Genomic DNA, 20,538 nt, shown 5'->3' on the forward strand with positions numbered 1-20,538 from the left:
TTTACCACGCACAGTTCAGTCCCAGATACCAAGTCCATACTATAGAGCACAGCTGCAGATCATCAGAGCGGGTACACGGCCAGACTCTGGGGACTGGCCACCTGCCCTCCGTGGGCCAGTTGGAAGACCAGAGGCCAGACCCACCTGTGCTCTGCACTTTGTGGACCCATTTCACCTAAGACTCTTCAGGACTTGTGGTCTGTAGTTCCACGCCGGGTCCACGGTCTCCATCCTGCAGTGCTCGGGATCACCATTTGGATCTTCCTGAAAAGCAGCTTGCTTATGCAGACTCTTTAAAATATTCTCCTACTATATTTTAAAGACTACATGTTTTCAGTTATATATGTCAATGTGTGCATACATGTTTGCTTGAATTGGTTTGTGAGTGTGTTTTCTTTTTTTGTTTTGTTTTGTTTTGTTTTGTTCTTTGAGACAGGGTTTCTCTGTGTAGCCTTGGCTGTCCTGGACTCACTTTGTAGACCAGGATGGCCTCGAACTCTCAGAGATCCACCTGCCTTTGCCTCCCGAGTACTGGGATCAAAAGCGTGTGCCACCATGCCTGGCTGTGTGTGAATTTTCATGTCTTGTTTTGTACACAGGTGAGCTCAGGTAACCATGTAAGCCAAAAGAGGACATCTTATTCTTTGGAGCATTGTAACATAGTGTTCATAACATAATTTTTTCAGGGCTGAGCAATGAATCAGGCCTTATTAAAGAGCTAGGTATGTTATTAACTGCTAAGGCTAATACACAAAGCCACCTTCTTTAGTATTCTTTATGTTTGTCAAACCATCACTCTTCTAAGTTCAAATCTCTGACTTCCTTGGATAACATCAATATTCCCTTACCTTTCCCTCGTAAGGAAGTAAATTGCTTTACCTCCATGTGCAAACATGAGTTCACTCTCCCACAAACTTCCTCAAATTTTTAATCACCATTCCACTGGCATCAAGGTCATCCACCCAGATGTTAAAAGAAGTTGGATTTAGTTTGAATGCTTTTATTCTAAAGGAGAAAAGAACATTTGCACTCAGCACTATGCCCCAAGAGTTATAAATTGTGAAATAAGTAGATCAGGGCAAGATAATATGGAAAACATAGAACTCTAGGAGCCATCATACTGCTATGCAGCATCATTAGAGGAAACAGTGAGCATCATCCTAAGAAGAGACAGATCATGCTCGGCATCCCAGTATTTGGTGGTTATGTACCAACTTTATGTTTGTCAGTTAGATTTCATTTACCAGTCGGACTACCTGGCAAAAACCAAGAATCAGTCCCTGGACACAGCCAACCCCTGACATTATTAATGGTACTCTGCTGTGCTTGTAGACAGAAGCCTAACTGTGTTGTCCTCTGAGAGGCTCTGCTAAACACAGGTTGAAAAAATGCTGAAACTCACAGCCAAACATTCGATGGTAATAGGGAGTCTTGTATACACTGTGAGGAAGGAGAAATGGACTTGAGGTGACAGGAGCTCCACAGAAAGACAAAAAGTGCCAACTAACCAGTTCACAGAGAGGTGTGCTGAGACTGAGGAAACAACCAGGGACCATGCATGAACTAGACATATGCCTCCTACACAGAGGTAGATGATGGACAGATCAGGCTTCATGTGGTCCTCTAGGAAGAAGTACAGGGGCTGTTACTGACATGGATGGTGATGCCAGAGTTTTGGTCACTTCCTCCCTGTGGGACTATCTTTCCAGGACCCAGAGGAAGAGGACATGGTCAGTTCTGATGCAACTTATTGAGCTCAGTGCATGGGAAGATGGTCTCCACTAATCTGAGGCATAACGGAGAGGGGATGGAGAAAGGGAGGAAGGGTAGGACTGGAAGGAGAGTAAGGATGGAATCTACAATCAGGATAAAAGTTGAATAAATAAATTAATTTAACACAACTTATTCATGATGTACGACCTTAAGAATATGATTTCTCCCTGATCTTTTGAAGAGAATTTTTGTCTGGCCTTAATAAAATTATGTAGCACTTGGGAACAAAGATGCATCCCAGCATGCCTGCACTGGAAGCCATGATGGAAAAAATCTCCACAGTCACCATGACCTTGCCCTTGGTGCTGTGGTAGACAGGGAGGAAAGTGATCCACACAGTGCAAAACACCAGCATGCTGAATGTCAGGAACTTGGCTTCATTGAATGTGTCAGGCAGGTTCCTGGCCAAGAAAGCCACAGTGAAGCTTCCCAGGGCCAGGCAGCCTAAGTAGCCTAGGACACAGTAAAATGCTATAACTGAACCCTTGTGGCAGACAATGATGATGTGGCCATGCTCAGAATATGCATCAATATCAACAGATGGAGGAGAAGCTCCTAGCCAGATTGAACAGAGAATAATTTGGATGAGTGTACAGAGAGGGATGATGTAGTTAAGTGCTCCTGAAACCAGAATGTACATCATCCTTCTTGCAGGAGCTGTGACATTGAAAGCCAGAACCACTGTGATTGTTTTGGCCAACACACAGGAAATAGCCACAGTGAATACAATTCCAAATGTGATTTGCTGAAGGATGCAGGTGGCTGAGTTTGGTTGGCCAATGAAGAGCAAGGAGCAGAGGAAACAGAACATGAGTGACATGAGTAAGATGTAGCTGAGAGAGCGGTTATTGGCCTTCACAATGGCTGTGTCATTGTGCCTCAAAAATACTCCCAGAACCAGAGCTGTGAGGGCCGAGAAACCCAAGGCCATTAAAGCCAGAGCCATCCCCAAGGGGTCTTCATAGCTCAAACAGATCACAGCTTTTGGAATGCAGTGATTCTGCTCTGTGTTGGCATACTGGTCCTCTGGACACTTCACACACTGGTCCATGTCTGAATGAGAAAGGACAGATTCATTAGTACAGCTTCAGCAGTTTATTGACAAGACATTTCAATAACTCTATCGGAAAAGCTTTGCAATACCTTCATTTTATTACTGATAATATAATTGAAGGAAATTGTTTTACAACAATGCTTCTATTTACTAATTCTTATTCTCTTTATGGAGAAAAACAAACCAAATTTTGTCTATTTAACAGTGTTGATGAGAAAATTTACCATGTTTTCAGAAAGCAGATTTCTTACATCATTCTGTATGCTATCATGAAATGACTGCGTCTGGTAAATTCACAAAATCTAAATGCATTAACCACAGTGTAGCTGAGTGTCTTTTCAATTCTCCATTCCCATGCACTCGGTGCCTCCTGAGTTCACTGACTGTTCAATTAATGCTATCTGAGAGATGGAGACTGAGTTCTGCTGGGGAAGAAAAGTGATAGCTTTTCTAGTTCCCAGCCCAAACATAATGATACCTAAGGAACAGTAAAAGAAATCATGAGGGGAGTGTGTGTGTGTGTGAGTGTGTGTGTGTGTGCGTGTGTGTTTATATTTGTGTGTCCAAATAAATGTAAGAGATGTGCTCATAAATTTGGAAATCATTTGTGAAAAATAGGACTGTGAGTGTGAGAATTAAATTTTACTGGTATATAAATGTAATTTAAAGGTTTGAAATTTGTAAAAAATAAAAAATAATGATTAATCTGTCCTTTTTAATGTTCGAACCTGGTGGTATGGACAAAGGATCCATGAGTCTTGATCATGAGAAGCACTAAGTCTATCACTGAAGGCAGAAACCTCTCTACAGACTGAGCACCACAAAGCCCTTCATCTTGACTCCACCTCCATGGGAAGCATTCAGCATCTTCCTGCTTCTCTACTTTAAATCTTTATGAGACCCAAATTCGGTGAATGTACTCTGAGGCAAATTTTACATCAATAAACAACATGGAAGAAATAAAACAAAACCCACATACAAAAGTGGGCTAGATATTTTTTTCAAGGCAAGATTTCTCTGTGTAGCCTTGGCTGTCCTGGAAGCACATTGTAGACCAGGCTGGCCTCAAATTCACCATGATCCGCCTGCCTGTGCCATCCCAAGTGCTGGGATTAAAGGCATGTGCCACCACACCCAGATTTTTTTATGTGGAACAAACTACTTCACACATAATATGCTCTTTTGAAATGGCAACGGTAAGCAATTTCATTGGAATTGTGCTGATTCATTAAATAGTTGCACAGAGTTAAGATATGCTTCCTGGTTTTTAAATATTTTCATGTAGAACAATTTATTGATGGGCAATTGTAACGAGCTATTTTGCCTGAAGTGTTGGAAAGTTAGCTGAACTACAAAGAGAATGTCCTGCTCTTGCAGAAAACTTGAGTTCAGTTCCCAGAACCCATTTGGGGTGTTTCAAAACTGCCTGCAAATTAACTATAGACGTATTAGTTGTCTCTCATCTTCATCTGCCCTTATGTATACATACCTTAACAACACACATACACACAAATAAATGATATTAATCTTTTTCTATTTATTGATGTAATTACATTATTTCTTCTTCCTTTTAACATTTAAAACAATTTTATTACAGTTTGTTTAATAACTATGGATGTTATTTGAGTGCATAGATGTCACAAGGCATTTCTGAGAGTTCTTTGCCTCCTCTCACTATATAAGTCCTGGGGATGAATGCCAGCTATCAGTCTTAGTGTCAAATGATTTAAATGTTGAGCCATATTATTGGCCAGAAATATATTTTAAGAACTTGAATTTCATTCCATAGTATCACAGGCAAATGTTGGGAAAACTACACATTGTCCATTTGCATTTAGCCAAGCATAAATATATAATCATTTTACTAAACTGGCTTTGTAGGTTGCAATAAAATTTTAATGTTTGTACTAATTACTTTCATTATAAAACTGTTCTAATCTATTATTTCATGAAATTATTAATTGAGTGCTATTTATAAAATATTTGCTATAATACTCCTTATATTTTGTACACCATATGAAAAGAATTATCCTCACCTTCCTAGAAAAAAATTCACATCAGACATTTGAAAATCGGTGTGGGAATATCAATTGGAATGTAATCAGAATAAATTACAATAAAGAAGGGGGGAAAAGAAAATGGGCCTCTAAATAGCACACAGATTCTGTCTCATACTCAGCAGTTTCTGATAATTTTGAAAGTAATTATTTTATCTCTACTCTAATTTTTCTAAGATTACAGACTTGGTTTCTAGCACCTCCATTGCACAGTCCATCAGTTCTGGTGCCATATTCTGTCCTCTGTTGGATCCTGTACATTATAGTGTATGTAAACATATGTAGGGACACATACATACATGGAAAAAGAAAAAATTCACATTTTGAACATTCACGACTGGAACCTTCTGTGCATGTAGTTATAGGGGAAATTAATAAACAGAACAGATCTCATGCAGTATGTGCTCACACTTAAGTTTGATTTTATTTCTTTGAGAAAATATGATGTGACAGAGACTGAATCAAAGTGTAAAACTAGGCAAAAGGGTTTTTGTTGTGGTGGTGGTGGTGGAGGTTGTGGTTACGACATTGTTAATGTTTGTATTCCTGTGACTGCTAATGGAGAAAATGGTATATTATATTTTTGTAGTTGCCTCTTAAACTCCTTCAGCATCTCTTTGTTGATGGAGAGAATTATCAATGTAAAGTTTATCACACAGGACACACTCACTTGTTCCATTAGAAATTTCATTTTCTGGGCAGTTCGTACAAGTAAAACAGCAGGCTGACATTCCCTCCTGCCTGAATCTTCTGAATCCAGGATCACACTCAGCACTGCATACAGAGGGGAGCATCTGAGGAAATGAGACACATATTAAATTGTAACTACTTCATCCATAACTATATTTTATTATCATGTTGAGATATAAATAAGCTTATTTTATATACAGGAGCAGAGGTATCACCTGTCACTTAGCACTTTGTATAATGCCAAAGGTGTGAATATATTTAAACAAGTTGATGAAAAGTTGAAATTTTTTTTACCAAATCTTAGATATTATGGAAACAGAATTTTAGAGTACTTTGTGCAAACACTTCAGAGATTGCAACTTGGTTTTCTTCTTGATTTTCATCAAGCTGATAGAAAGTACAATAAAAACATAGAGAACATTGAAGGAACTTTACCTGCAAAATTCTCTGTATGAGAATATCCCTTCTTCCTAACACTAATGGATTTTATTATTTGGTATTCATTGTAGGCATGCCCAGTCTACTAAAGGCAATGCTGTTGCTAGGCAAGGATGGATGAGAAATGAAACAGAGCATGTGAGTAAACAATGTTCTCTCAAGGGCCTATGCTTTACTTTCAGTTTCCAAATTCATGACTTGTTTTCCCTTGTCTATAACCCATAAGCCAAAACAACCTTTCTTCCTCACTTTATTCATGGCCAAAGCTTAATCAAAGCAATGACTTAGCAAGATATGATGAAAGCACATCTAAAATAGGGGAAATATCTCCTCAAGTCTTAGATAACAAACACATCCTCCAATAAATTAAGACTGCAAATGTTCACAAACCTAGTATAAAGAAAAACACAGTTGAAAAGACAATCCTAGTGACAAAGTGCCGAGTTGATGTGTAAGAAGCTGTAATGTGATGTGTTTCCTGAAGTGAGAAGACCTCAAGGAGGCTATAAATACTGTGGGAACATGAGTAAATAGTTAATTTGTTTGATGTTAATTTAAAGTTTTCTTAAGATTAAAAAAGGTTATCTTTTTATTACACTGAATATTATGATGGGGCTTTATAAGCAGCTTCAGAAAAATGCTGATGATGCTACCAAGAAGAGACTTGATACCCTATGAGCATGTACAGGGGGAAGAGGAGGTCCTCTCATGTGTAGTCGTAGGGCAGAGGTATAGGGGAAAACAGGACTGGAAGGAGGAAAAGGAGGATGCAAGGGATGGGATAACAATTGAGATGTAATATGAATAAATTAATAAATATTTTTACAGAAATTTGCTGACTGGTTGCATGCTCTTTTGAATACTTCATTCAGTACTAAGGTCTATGTGAAAACCACATTCTCACTGGTACACAGATTCATCTCATGTTCTCCACATATATGCATAACAAGAATGCTTCCTTTTGCTGTGGTGGTAGTGGAACAGGGTCTCACTGTTTAGCATTGGGATACCTCAACTTCCTATCTAGAACAAGGAACATTACTTTCTCTTTTTTACTAGTTTTACTAATTTATTCAAATTACATCTAAATTGTTATCCCATCCCTTGTATCCTCCCATTCCTCCATCCCTCGTACTTTCATATTATTTCCCTCTCCTATAACTGTGACTGAAGGGGACCTCCTTCCACTTTATGTGATCCTGGGGTATAAAGTCTAATCTTGGTAGCCTGCTATCCTTCCCCTGAGTACCCCCGAGCCTTCGCATCAAGGGGAAATAGTCAAATAAGGGGCACCAGAGTTCATGTGAAAGGCAGTCCCCACTCTCCGCTCAACTGTGGAGAATGTCCTGTACATTGACTAGATCTGGGTAGAGGTTTGATGATTACTGCACATATTGTCCTCGCTTGGTGCCATAGTTTGTGTAGAACCCCTGGGCCCAGATCCATCCATCATAATGTTCTTCTTGTAGGTTTCTAGGACCCTCTGTATCCTTCTATTTCCCCATTCTCCAATACTTCTCTTACCTAGAGTCCCAAGAGGATGTCTTCACATCTATCTCATTTTCCTGATAAGTGAAGACTTTCATGGGACATGCCCCTTGGGCAACTGTCCAATTATAAGTGAGTATGTATGCCTTTAGTCATCAGGGAAATGCAAATCAAAACAACTCTGAGATTCCATCGTACACCCATCAGAATGGCTAAGATCAAAAATTCAAGTGATATCACATTCTGGTGAGGATGTGGAGAGAGAGGAACACTTCTTTATTGCTGGTGGGAATGCAAACTTAAACAACCTCTATGGAAATCTATCTCAGGAAACTGGGAATAGGGATTCTTTAAGCCCCAGGAATTCCACTCCTTGGAATATACCTAGAAGATGCTCCAGCACACAACAAGGACATATGCTCAACCATGTTCATAGCAGCCTTCTTCATAATAGCCAGAACATGGAAACAGCCTAAGTGTTTCTCAGTAGAAGAGTGGATAAAGAAACTGTGGTACATCTACACTATGGACCACTACTCAGCTATTAAAAACAAGGAATTCTTGAAATTTGTGGACGAATGGATGGAACTAGAAACTATCATACTGAATGACTTAACCCAGAAGCAGAAAGACTCAAATGTTATATACTCACTTATAATTGGACACATTCTCTCTTTTTAAAATATATTTTCACAGTTATTTTAGTACATGGTAAAAAATTTCCTTATTTAAGTAATTTATTCAGATTAAATCTCGTTATTATCCCCTCACTTGTATCTTCCAATTCCCCATCCCTCCCATTTTCATCCTATTCCCCTCCCCTAGGTTTGTGACAGAAAGGGAACTTCTCCCCCACTATAAGATCACAGCCTATCAGGTCTCTTCCAGGGAGCCTGTTAACTTTTCTTCTGAGCATTAACAGGTCTCCCCACCAAGAGGAAGTGGTCAAGTAGGGGTCACCAGAGTTCATGTCTGAGTCAGTCCCTACTATCCACACAATTGTGGGGAAAGTGCTGTCCATTGGCTAGATCTGGATAGGGGGTCTAGGCTTACTACATGCATTGTCCTTTGTTGGTACAGTATTTTTAGCTGACTCACCTGGGTCCAGATCTGCCAGCCTTAATTGTCTTCATGTAGGTTTCTAGGATCCTCTGCATCCTTCTAGTTCCACATTCATCCTTCCCTCTCTCACATAGAGTACCAGTAGGAAGTCCCAGTATCTATCCTAATCTTCAGCTAGGCACTTCGTAATATTGTAATGACCATTTTGAAGAAGAATTGAGACAGTGCATATTGCTGCCCTATTTCTGTTCAATATTTTAAGGCATGGTCTCTATGTCACACTGCCAACCTTGCATTAGCCATCTAGGCCAAATTGGTCATATATATCAACAGAGAATTTTCTAAATCTGCCTACAAACTGTTTGGATTAAAACATGCACCACACATACCTGGCTTCATTCTTATTTTAATTGAATTTTTTTATATTTTTCTCTCTATCTAGTACAATGCTTTCAGTCTGATTGCCATAAAAATCCTATTCTGTCAAGATATTACCTGTTCTTTGTATTCCAATATGTTCCTTTTTTTACTCTGAATGGGTGATGGATGTCTTTATAATACATTTATGTATATTTTTGTATAATCATATAATTCCATCTTAGAGTGTATTTAAATGATGTATCTCATTTAACTGATCTGCATTTTTGAATCATTATTTCATTTATTGAGTGAAATACACTTGGGTGTAGAGAACAAACATTCTGGTGTGTTGCTGAATTGTCCTGATGTGTGTATACTTCAGAATTATTCCATCCATGTCCATGAAAGTGAAAGATTTCATGGATTTTGTTTGTTTTGTTTGTTTCCACTTCATAATGATGTATCACCCACATTTTTATAGAAGGATTTCATTCTGGTTTAAAATAACATTTTTCCCATGGAAGTAACAAAAAAAGTTTTGGGGTGTTGTTGTTGTTTTATTAAACCAATCTTGTTGTCTATGGATTTTTGTTAGAGAATGTGATCATTAACAATAAATTATTACTGTAAATTATTTGGTGAATATTGTCTATTTGTTGATATTGTAGTATTTGATAGTTTCCTAGTAGTTCTTTTTCTCTGGAGTTTAGTGCTTTCTATGTGTTCCTTTGATTCTTGCATTCATCATGTGAAGTGATTCAATTAGTGTCTTTTGTAGTGCTGTTTCAGTGGTTATAAATTCCTGTGATTGTGTCTATTATTGAACTCTGTTCTGTATTCTTCTATTATGAGGAATAACTTTTCTGTTTTAGTTACTGTGGTTGGCTGTTAAATCTTTGAAATACATCACTATTACTCTCCTCCTGTAAGAATGTCCATAGTGACATTGACTGATATACAGATGGGAACTTGCTATGACAGAGTCCTCTGTACTGCAGCCTTCAAATTTATGTCTTTGTTACAAAATAATTTTTAAGTTATATATGCCAAGGGTTGTTCATTTACTGATTTTCAATGTTTGCTATATAAATGACTATTGTATCTTGATGGGCACACATCTAACATGAAATTTATGATTACATTTTACTGGATATAGTGTTGATGAGTTGAGTGTTTCCTTCTTTTCCTCTTGTGATCTGGACTGTAATTCTGATCTTTTAAGCAGGAACCTTCAAGTCTCCTATATTTGAATCTTATGTTTTGTTTTATTTTTGCTATTTTCTGAATTTTCTAATACTTATGCACAATATTCAAGCACTGTGATCTTGTCTTTATCTAGAACTATTTTCTTGATGAGACTTTTTACTTAGAATCTTATTTCATTTATTTTGTTTTTCCTTTACTTTCTGTTTGAATATTTTTATTATTTTGTACTTTCATGTAATTCCTTTTTTTCACGCTTTTTCAGTGACTTATTTTATGTTAGTTTTTGTGATCCTTTTTATTCTTCAAGAGGTAATTTATGTCTCTTCTTCTCACTTTTCATAGAACACTCTAATAATCATTCTTTGAATTATGTATTTAGCATATAATTGAACATACTCTTATTTAAGACTATGACTGTAACATTTTGAGCTAGGTAGATTTGATATCATCATTTTTATGATTGTTTGTTTCTGCATGTATCCTGATATGCATATCTGGAAGCAGAGCAATGGATCTATATTTTTTAGTGTTGAGTATTATTATAGTGCATGTCTTTGTAATACTCAATCAAGCTGTGTTTAAAACACACATGAGATTTCACTGCTGACATTGTAGGCATATATATCTCAGTAGCTAAACTTTAGGTCCTGTGTTCCTTTATATAGCAATGATTCCCCACTTATCACTCTGAGAAGGACTATTAATTGCAAATGCCAGAGTACATGAGCAACCTGAATTCCTGGACTTAACATTTTTAAAATTTGAACAACTTTGAGGTTGCATAGTTTGAATAGATTACCTTCAAAGAAACCACATCAGAATTCATGCCTATAACATACCCTGGAGCTCTGATGGAATTTTTTATTCACAAATTTCCGCACAGCAAAAAAAGTATTACTACCAAATACCTTCAAATACAGAGACAAAAACTAGACACCAATTCATTAGTTTGAATGAACTACAATTAAAAGGGCCAAGAGAGGATACTGTTGTGAGCAGTTTCTTTACACAGCATAATTCAGAGCTGAGGCATGGAAAAAATGTGAATAACAATTTATTTTTTGTACCCATTTTGCACATCTAAGCTGTCTCACATTTCCAGGAGTCTGCTTTACTCTTCAATATCCACAAACACCATATACGCCAGTGTTACATGGACATATATCCAGGCAGAAAACCCATATACATATAAAAAATAAAGAAAATAAAAAGTAATAGTTCATAGAATACTTAAGATGTATCACAAAATTATTAATTTATGATTAGAGGGGTTGACAATTTAGAGATTTTTGTCAGAAAGCTAGACCAAACATAAAATAAAACTGTTACCTTCTCTTTGATCACTTCCCCCTGATGGGGTACCTTACAAATCACAGAGGAAGAGTATGCAGGCAGCCCTTATGATACTTGACAGGCTGGGGTCAGTGAGTAGGGGAGAAGGGTTCCCCTCTCTGAGGACTAGGGAAGAGACATAGGGGGAAGGAAGAGAGGGGGTGAGTCTGGAAGGACATGGGGAAGTTGGCTAAGGTTGTGATGTAAAATGAATAAAATAAAAATTTTAAATTAAAACAATAATTAAAACTAAAAGAAATGATGAGTTTGTTTTCTAATTCCTTTGTATTTTTAATTTACTGCATCATTACACTTAGCCTCAGTCTCTTTAACTTTTTTATCAGAGATTCATAATAAGTGAGGAAATCACTATATGGTAATAAGAATGGTACCATGAGTCTATTGCTCACTTTACTGGAAATATTATAAATGAGTGGTCAAAAGTTGTTTCATATTCATATTAAAAAAACAAAAACACAGTTCTTTTATAATAAAATACAGTGTAACTATTTCATGAACTCCTCAAAGGACTAATAAAGGGTCACATAAAAAATAGTGAAAATGAGAAATGTAACATAGGAGACTAGAAGTAGGTTCCTTATGTGACAATTTATTTCATTTCACTAATTTATATAAAAGCATAAATGGACCAACTAAACACACAGTGTTTATTTGTATGTAATGGAAATCAGTACAGTTCTTTCAACCCACCTGTCGACTTCGTGTGGCCCACTCTAGCATGTCTTCAGATGAATGGACCTGTTGACCATGTGGAAAATATAGGCTAAACTTTCCTATCTTCACCTTAAGTTCAAAATCATGTGGGAGATTCCAAATGTAGAAAATGTCGTACTCTTTCTGAAGTTTTTCTTTCTGGTTCATGGTCACTTTGTCTCCAGTAGGACTAGTGAAGTGGGTCTTTTTCATCAAGGAGTACATCTGAAAATCAGACAGTATTATATAATACATATGCCCTTCCTTGATGGGAGAAAATGTATAATGATTTTATCTGAAAAGCAATTTTATTGAAGGTATTAGGTAGTAATTTTCAATGAAATCAAAATGATATATTAATTTGTCATAATGTTTGCATAATTTTAGTTCACTGAAAGGAAACTAAGAAACACAAGCATAGACAATCACATATACAGCAAACATAGATGTTTAACACACATAAAGACACACACGTGCATCTGCACACAGAGAGACACACATGTATATAGAGATACACACATAATATACCCACATATTTATTTACACACACATCAATACACATGTCCAGACACACATCTGAGCATACAGGCACAGAAAGGCACATATACTCAAACACACACACAAGTAAAGAAATATACCAAACATATACATAGACACACACATGCACAGACAAATACACACAGAGAGACATAAGGAGATACAAACATTCACACAGAGAGACATTGACACAAAAACACATTTATGCTCACAATATCAAAGGAGATACAGAGAGAAACACACAGAACAAGAGATATACATATGTGCAATCCAATATACAGAAACACAGAACACACAGACACATGCACTGACAAATACAATCAGAAATATACACAAAAACAGAAACAAACATACACATGGGCATTGAAAAAAAGACAATTTATGCTCACTTCTACAAACAGACAGTTGGTCAGATGGACAGAAACACACATATACACACATACACACATACACACAAGTGCACACACATCTGTGCACACACACATAAACAGAGATATATACACAGACACACAGAAACACACATAGAAACACAAATACAGGGAGAAATATATATTCAAAAAATGAGTGTCTGTCTGTGTGTGTGTGTGTGTGTAATAAACTGATTCGCATAACTGTTTCTGTGTAATTACACTAAGCCTTTGAGGAAGGTGAACAGAGACTACATTTGGGGAGAATCAATTGAGAAAACAATCCCCTGAACTTATTACCTCAATTTTCAGAATTAATGAACAAACCCTCATCTCTTCATCATGGTGACAATTAATGAGAAGAGACTGTATCTCCAGTATTAGAACAGGAATGATTATATTCAGTTGCTCTGTTACAGAGTCACTGATTTTCACTGATAAATGGTGTCTTTTGTTTCAACACCTTTGTATTAAATTCTATACAAAGCTCTATATTTATTGTACCAGCATAAAAACATTTAGAAACCTTGGTTTTGGGGAAACATTTCCTAGTTCACTCAGTTAATCATCTGAGAGACTCTTAAAAACTATGACATTGATAAGATCATGTATAATCCAATAGAAGAAACACTACCTTTGAGCAGATATGATCATATTTTTTCTCATTGTCAATTGGCTGATTTTCTACCTGTTGAAGAGGCACCTCATAAATGACATGGGCCAAAACATATGAAGCATTGTATATATCATAACTGCTACCACTGAAGGCTGTATCAAAAATTTGTGTCATTAGCCATTCCAATGAGAAATTGGTTGAGCAGTTCTTCATTGTCTTACAGTTAGATGCTGAGGCTTCACAGTTAAAGTTCATCCAATTCAGTCTTGCCAGATATTTATCTGAGTATTTGAGAGGGTTCAGTGTCTGGACAAAAATTTTAAAACCTGAAATCTTACCATAGTGCTGTGCAAAAGCAAGATTACCATGGAATGGATCAAGTGTGAGGTCTCTCTTACTTGTAGGAACATCCCACTCTGAGGTGGTGATCCATGTTCTTTGTATACCTAGAGTTTTCCACATTCTAAAGGCCACAGCTAGGGTACTGTCTGTGTCACCATAAAGGATAACAACATTTGTGGACGATGTCATGATTTGATTATAATACACTTCAGCTCTTGATATGTAAACCTCCATGTTCAGTGGGATCATATTCACAAAGGCAAAGCAGATTGTATCCTTTTCCATCTCTCTTTTCAAATATGAGAGAAATTGTGTACCCTGTTCATTGTCAGAGATGGCCAGCCCTACCCAGTTGCAGTTTAAATAAAGTAAGAAGGCGACGAGGGCCATAGCGAGAGATTTATCCTCATGGGCGAGCTTATAAATATAGGAAAATTGTACACGGTCATTCAGGAGAGGATGGAAAGGCCCATAAGTAAGATGAAGAATCTAGGACAGATGAAGCAGCATGAGGCAGCATGTACTCATAAGAACTTGTAAACACATTCTTATCTGTAAAAAGTTCTAGAAATCATCCTTACCTGTTACTGCTCCCTTTATGCCTATTTCACACAAAGAAATTTCAGATCCCAATCAAGTATCTGAATAAAACCATTGAACTATGTAGACTGACATAAGGCCAGTAAGACGAGCTTCCTATTTACACCCTTCTTTGCATCTTATCATTTCCACCAATGGAGACAAAAATTACTTAAATTTTAACCCCACAAAAATCTCACCTGCTGAGGTTCATGGCTGGACATGAATGTGTGATATAGTACAGATGCTTCCCAGTTTGGTCCTGTAAGAAGAACTGTACAAATGACACCTTTGGTACAGTCATAATTAGGATGAGTCACATCAGTTGGTTGAGAAATATGAATGAGATCTTTTACTAGTGACACGTTTAGACAATATGGTACTCGAAATACTAAAGATATATTTGGTAGAAAATCAGGGTTTCTGTTTATTTCATGCAAGGAAAAAGCCAAAAACCAGAGGAAATGGGCTTTTAGCTGGTGTTCTGTAAAATGGTACAATATTTATTATGTACAGAAATAGACACATAATCATTTGCAAACAATACTATGACTATTCTATACTTTAAAATATTCTATTTATACCTATGTTTGCAACAATTATCCCATGTAATAAGGTTTACAAACATAAAATTATGGAATCTTGGAACACCCTTAAAATTTCATGTGAGTTCATCTATACAAAACATTCTTATTCCATGGAAAGCATGCCCATCTGTGGTTATTGAGTACTTTCTAAGAAGGTAAAGACAAGGCCACAGGTTTTTACCAAGCTGTAAACATGATCATGCATTCATTTATTAATTATAGAGAAATATTAAAATTACACATGAGGGTTGAGCCCCTGAGTTTCTGGTATTTCCATATGAAATTAACTGAATTGGCTAAGGTATTGAAAGAATGGCTGATGAGTGCACAGGACAGTTTCTGAGGCAACATTTGGTACCTGTATTAACAATTCATTATAATTAGTTGAAAATATATTTATCATACTCTCCTCTATCCAACTTCATATTGTTGTTATTATTTTTAGTTTATTTTTCAGGGAGAGCATCTTTTTACTGGTTTATTTTCAAATAAATTCACACAGAGGAGATGCATATTTAAATAGACGTATGTCTGACGTTGGAAATCAATCTGTTTCTTTATCAGAAAACTGGTAAAAGCTTAACCTCCAGACATAGCTATACCATACCTTGACATATACCCTAGGATACATGCTCAATTATGTTCATAAAAGCATTATTCATAATAGCTAGAATCCAGAAAATATTGATGTCACTCAAACAATGGAGAATAAACAATGAAATACTACTAAGATATAAAACAAAGAAAATCATGAATTTTTCAGGCAAGAAGACTAGAAAACATCTGCTGAGTGTGATAACCCAGACTAACAAAAACACACATGGATGTACTTACTTAGCCATATAGTACATGATAAAAAATATTAGAATTACTGACCCAAAGAAAATGAGTAAAAAGTAGGAACCCAGAGAGGATGCTTTATTCTAACTCAGAAAAGGAAATATAATAGACAGCAGAAGATGATGAAGATATGGAACAAGGTAGGATAGAGAGCTCAGATAGAAATGAGGGTGGATATCAGACCTAGGGAGAGCTGATGCAGCAGGTCAGGGCATGAACAGTAAGAATAAGGCATAGGTAGAGATATCTCTCTGACCAGATGGATAAATAAGACACGTCTGGGATAATATGGTGGTGACTCAGACGAGAGACACCTAACTAGACAGAACTCCTAATGGAGGAAGGGGAATACCAACCAACCTACAAGAACTAAGACTCTAAATTCATCTTTCCTACAAGATATGCATGGATAAATATAGAGCAGAGTTTGTGGGAACGTCCAAGCAATGTCTGGCCCAAACTGAGACTCAGAACACAGGAGAGAGACAACCTCTGACACTATTATTGATACTGTGCTGTGCTTTCAGACAGGAGCCTGGAATAGATGTTCCCTGAGAGTTCTGGACATCAGTGAATCAAAACAGATGCTAAGAATCAAAACCAAATATTAGACAAAGAGTGTTGGGAGTCTTGTAGAAAAGTAGGGGGAAGTATAGAAGGATGAAGAACTAACATGAACTGCACAAGAAAATCAACAGGCAATTTATCAGGGCACAGAGGGGGTTGTGGAGACTCAATCACCAACCAAGAATCCTCAAGGGACTGGACCTAAGACCCCTAAACAGATGTAGGTGATGTGTAGTTCAGGCTTAGTGTGGGTCCTCTAGTAAGAGGAGCTTGGACTGTTTCTGACATGGACTCTGTTGCCTGTTTTTTTACTCTCTATCCCTTGGTGGGGCTTCTATTTCAGACCACATGGGAAGAGTACACATTTAGTCCTGATGTGATTCATGAGTTGAGGTGACTTAGTCAGGGGCTTCCGTTCTTTTAATAAAAGAGAATGCAGATGAAGTAGATGGAGAGAGCATGTGACAAGGAATAGAGGAGGGAGAGGGCAATGATCAGTAGGTAAAATACACGAACAAATATATTAGTTTAAACTGATGTATGACTGTATGCGTCTGGATGTATGGACCTAAGCAATGCTCTTTTATGACATGAGCAAAAATTAAATTGAAGCTTTTTTATTCTCTTTATGGGAAAAAATCATTTCTGTCTCTGGGTAGTTATTTTCTACCATCTGAAAAATAAGCATCAAATATAATCCTTCACTTGGAAGGATTCACTCATACTTAAATATAATTAGATTTTCATTTAGAAATTGTACCTTTGAGTTATCTTTGTCTATACAAATGGCTCCTTTGAAAATATACTTTATTACAGCACAGAAAAATTGCCATTGGAAATTTCAGTAAAACACGTGAGAAAGTTGATGCTTGAACTTGTGGGACACAAACACCAACTCTTGCATACTAAACATAAACAGCATCAATTACTTGACCTACCAGAGTGGCCTAGTAGTCTAAAGTGCTGGCTGTGCTTGGAAACAACAGTCAGAAATCCACAAACTAAAAATGTGTAGAGTATCCACATGGTAAAATATGCAATTATACTTAGTAAAATTACTGAAAGAGAAATGTAGGTAGTAACTGTGATAAAAGTGTAGGAGAATAAACAGCTTAGACATAAGAAGAAGTCACATATTTCTTTAAGAACTGCAGAGATGAGCTACTAGGAAACTTCTCTGTTTCTGTTCTCAAGCACTATCAACTATATACGCCAGAGATGGAACTCAGTCAACTGACAAGGGAACAAGGAGTCACCTCTATTAGTGATACTCTGCCTTCTCAAACACAATATTTACAATCTAAGCATTCTCTCTTTGTGCTAAAACATATTTTGACCAGTTATGCTAGCAGAACCCTAGGATCTTACTGCGAATAAGGAACATCTAGAAATTGCAGTAAGATTTGTTTGTGCCAATATTACATGTTTGTAAAATAGAATGTAAAGAGTAAACCATACTGGAAACCTTTATGATATCATTTTAATAACAAAATGGCAAACATTGAGTTGGAATATAAGATTTTTGGTTTCTCTTTATGGGAAGAATAATCTCTCCTGTCTCTTCCTAGTCATTTCATGTCATCTGAACAACAAACATCAGACATACTCCTTCATTCTGAATGATTCACTCAGACTTAAATGTAGTTCATTTTCCACTTAGAATTTTACCTTTGTGTTATCTTTGTCTACAAAATAGCCCCTCTTAGAATGCCCTTCATTACCACACAGAAAATTTCAGTACCATACAATAGGAATTTTAGACTACAATTTGTGTGACTCAAACACTAACTTATGAATGCTAAACCTTAGAAACACCAGTTACTTGAGCTGTCAGAGTAGCCTAGTAGTATAAAGTGATGTTCTTAAAAACAACTATCAGAAATCCATAAAGCCAAAATGTATACAGTAACTACATGGTAAAATATGCAATTATACTTAGTAAAATTACTGAAAGAGAAACATAATTGGCTAATGTTATAGAAGTGTCAGAAAATAAACAACTTAGACTTAAAAAGGAAGAAACATAATTCTTTTTTCTTATTATTCTTATTATTATTTATTCATTCTTTCATATTACATCTCAATTATTATCCCATCCTTTGTATCCTCCCATTTCTCCCTCGCACTTTCATGCTATTCCTCTCTCCTATAACTGTGATTGACGGGGACCTCCTCCCCCTGTATGTGATCAGGGGTATAAAGTCTAATCTTGGTAGCCTGCTATCCTTCCCCTGAGTACCACCGAGCCTTCTCGTCATGTGGAAATGGTCAAATATGGGGCACCAGAGTTCATGTGAAAGTCAGTCCCCACTCATCACTCATCTGTGAAAAATGTCCTGTCCATTGGCAAGAACTGGGTAAGGGTTCGATGTTTACTGCATGTATTGTCCTTGGTTGATGCCATCGTTTGAGCAGAACCCCTGGGCCCAGATCTGCCCATCATAATGTACATAATTCTTAAATAATTGAAGAGATGAGCTACTAGGAAACTCCTCTAATCATGTTCTCAAGTACTGTCAACTACCTACACATGCTACAAATGTAACCCAGTCAGATGACAAGGAAAGTAAGTGGTCACCACAATTAGAGATAGTGTCAATTTTCAAACATAAACTTTATAGTCTAAGCATTCCTTCTTTTTGCTAAATAGAAAATGAAGAAAATGAAGAACTGGGCTTTCTAATACTTAAAAGCCAATGGTTGTGTATGTATACAAGTAAAAATGGAGATATAAGGACATATTTAAAGTTCACATTGGACAAAAATCCTACTTACATTTTTGATGCAGGTTCAAAAGTCATATAGAGTGACCACATCCAGATAATTTTAGAGAGTAAATGAACATCGATGTGAAAGCTTTCTGTACCTAGGTGTACTCCAAATATGAGCTGCCCCCACACAAGAACCGATAGTTATGCACGGACAGAAACACACTCTACGGCCATTTAATTTTACCTTCTCAGGATGAAACATATTGAAATAGCATGGGGTATCATTTGATAATAAAGCACTGGGTACTATGCAATGGAAACTGTCAAAAAGAGTGCTAATCTTTATGATCATGGTAGAGATTGTTTGTCCACTCAACTTCTGTCCATGAAATCAGGAGGTTAACTGGAAGAAACATAATAGTTTATTGACCAATTTAAATTCATAAAATAGCATTGGGTTTATAAAAGAGTTTGGTGTTGTTTCTTTGTGTGCACATTGGAAGAAAAAGACAACATTCAAAGCATTATTCTATTTCTCATCTTCAGACTTCTCCAGAAATGCTTGTGATGAAATCTACATGAACATTTCAAAAGTACTTACAGCGTATCCAGAAGGTTGCTGAAATAGTCTTTCTCCACAGACCATTGCACTGTATAAAGGAAGAAAAAACACGCTTCCACTAACTCTCTGTACTTTTCTTCATTCTTCATTCTCCAAAAGCACCTGGAAGGAATGAAATTCATCATGAGAAGTGGACTGTTCAGAAGCAAGTAGAAAAAAATCAAAGTGAACATCTTTGTCCTACCATAAGCCTCGTTATTTTGGATTGTGCAGTGTCATGCATATCATCCTAACAAATGGGCACCCACGTGTTCCTATCTTCTTTTATTTTTCTGGACAATGCAAAGTTTACTTGCACATTCATGATTCCTTTTTTCCCTTAGGCCCTTCCTCATACCTGGAGGAATCTTTCCTGGGACTTGTCATCTGAGGACCACCGTCCATGTGGTAAACATGAGCTGAGAAATATATTTGATAATAGTTTTGTCTCTGGTTCCATGACATCATTCAGTTTTATGGATACTAAAATCCTTGAGCAGAGGCTGTTTAGTGAAAGTTTTGTTTAAGTACTATCTTATATATCTGTTTATGTGTACACCAGTAGAAACTATGTCAG

At 36.8% G+C, this 20,538-nt stretch overlaps 1 protein-coding gene across 1 annotated transcript; it reads right to left on the reverse strand.

Moving 5' to 3' along the window:
• Window positions 1-1,921: 1,921 nt before the first annotated feature.
• Window positions 1,922-20,155, reverse strand: LOC127203099 (vomeronasal type-2 receptor 116-like). The gene is made up of 8 exons (XM_051161900.1): window positions 19,962-20,155; window positions 17,823-17,837; window positions 16,024-16,028; window positions 14,856-15,124; window positions 13,753-14,565; window positions 12,172-12,399; window positions 5,555-5,678; window positions 1,922-2,826 (listed from the first exon to the last, which is right to left on the reverse strand). Exons 1-8 carry the CDS (start codon window positions 20,153-20,155, stop codon window positions 1,922-1,924), a joined length of 2,553 nt encoding a protein of 850 aa, XP_051017857.1.
• Between the last annotated feature and the right edge of the window lie 383 nt (window positions 20,156-20,538).

This window comes from Acomys russatus, chromosome 19 (genome assembly GCF_903995435.1).
Source record: "Acomys russatus chromosome 19, mAcoRus1.1, whole genome shotgun sequence".
Lineage (NCBI taxonomy): Eukaryota > Metazoa > Chordata > Mammalia > Rodentia > Muridae > Acomys > Acomys russatus.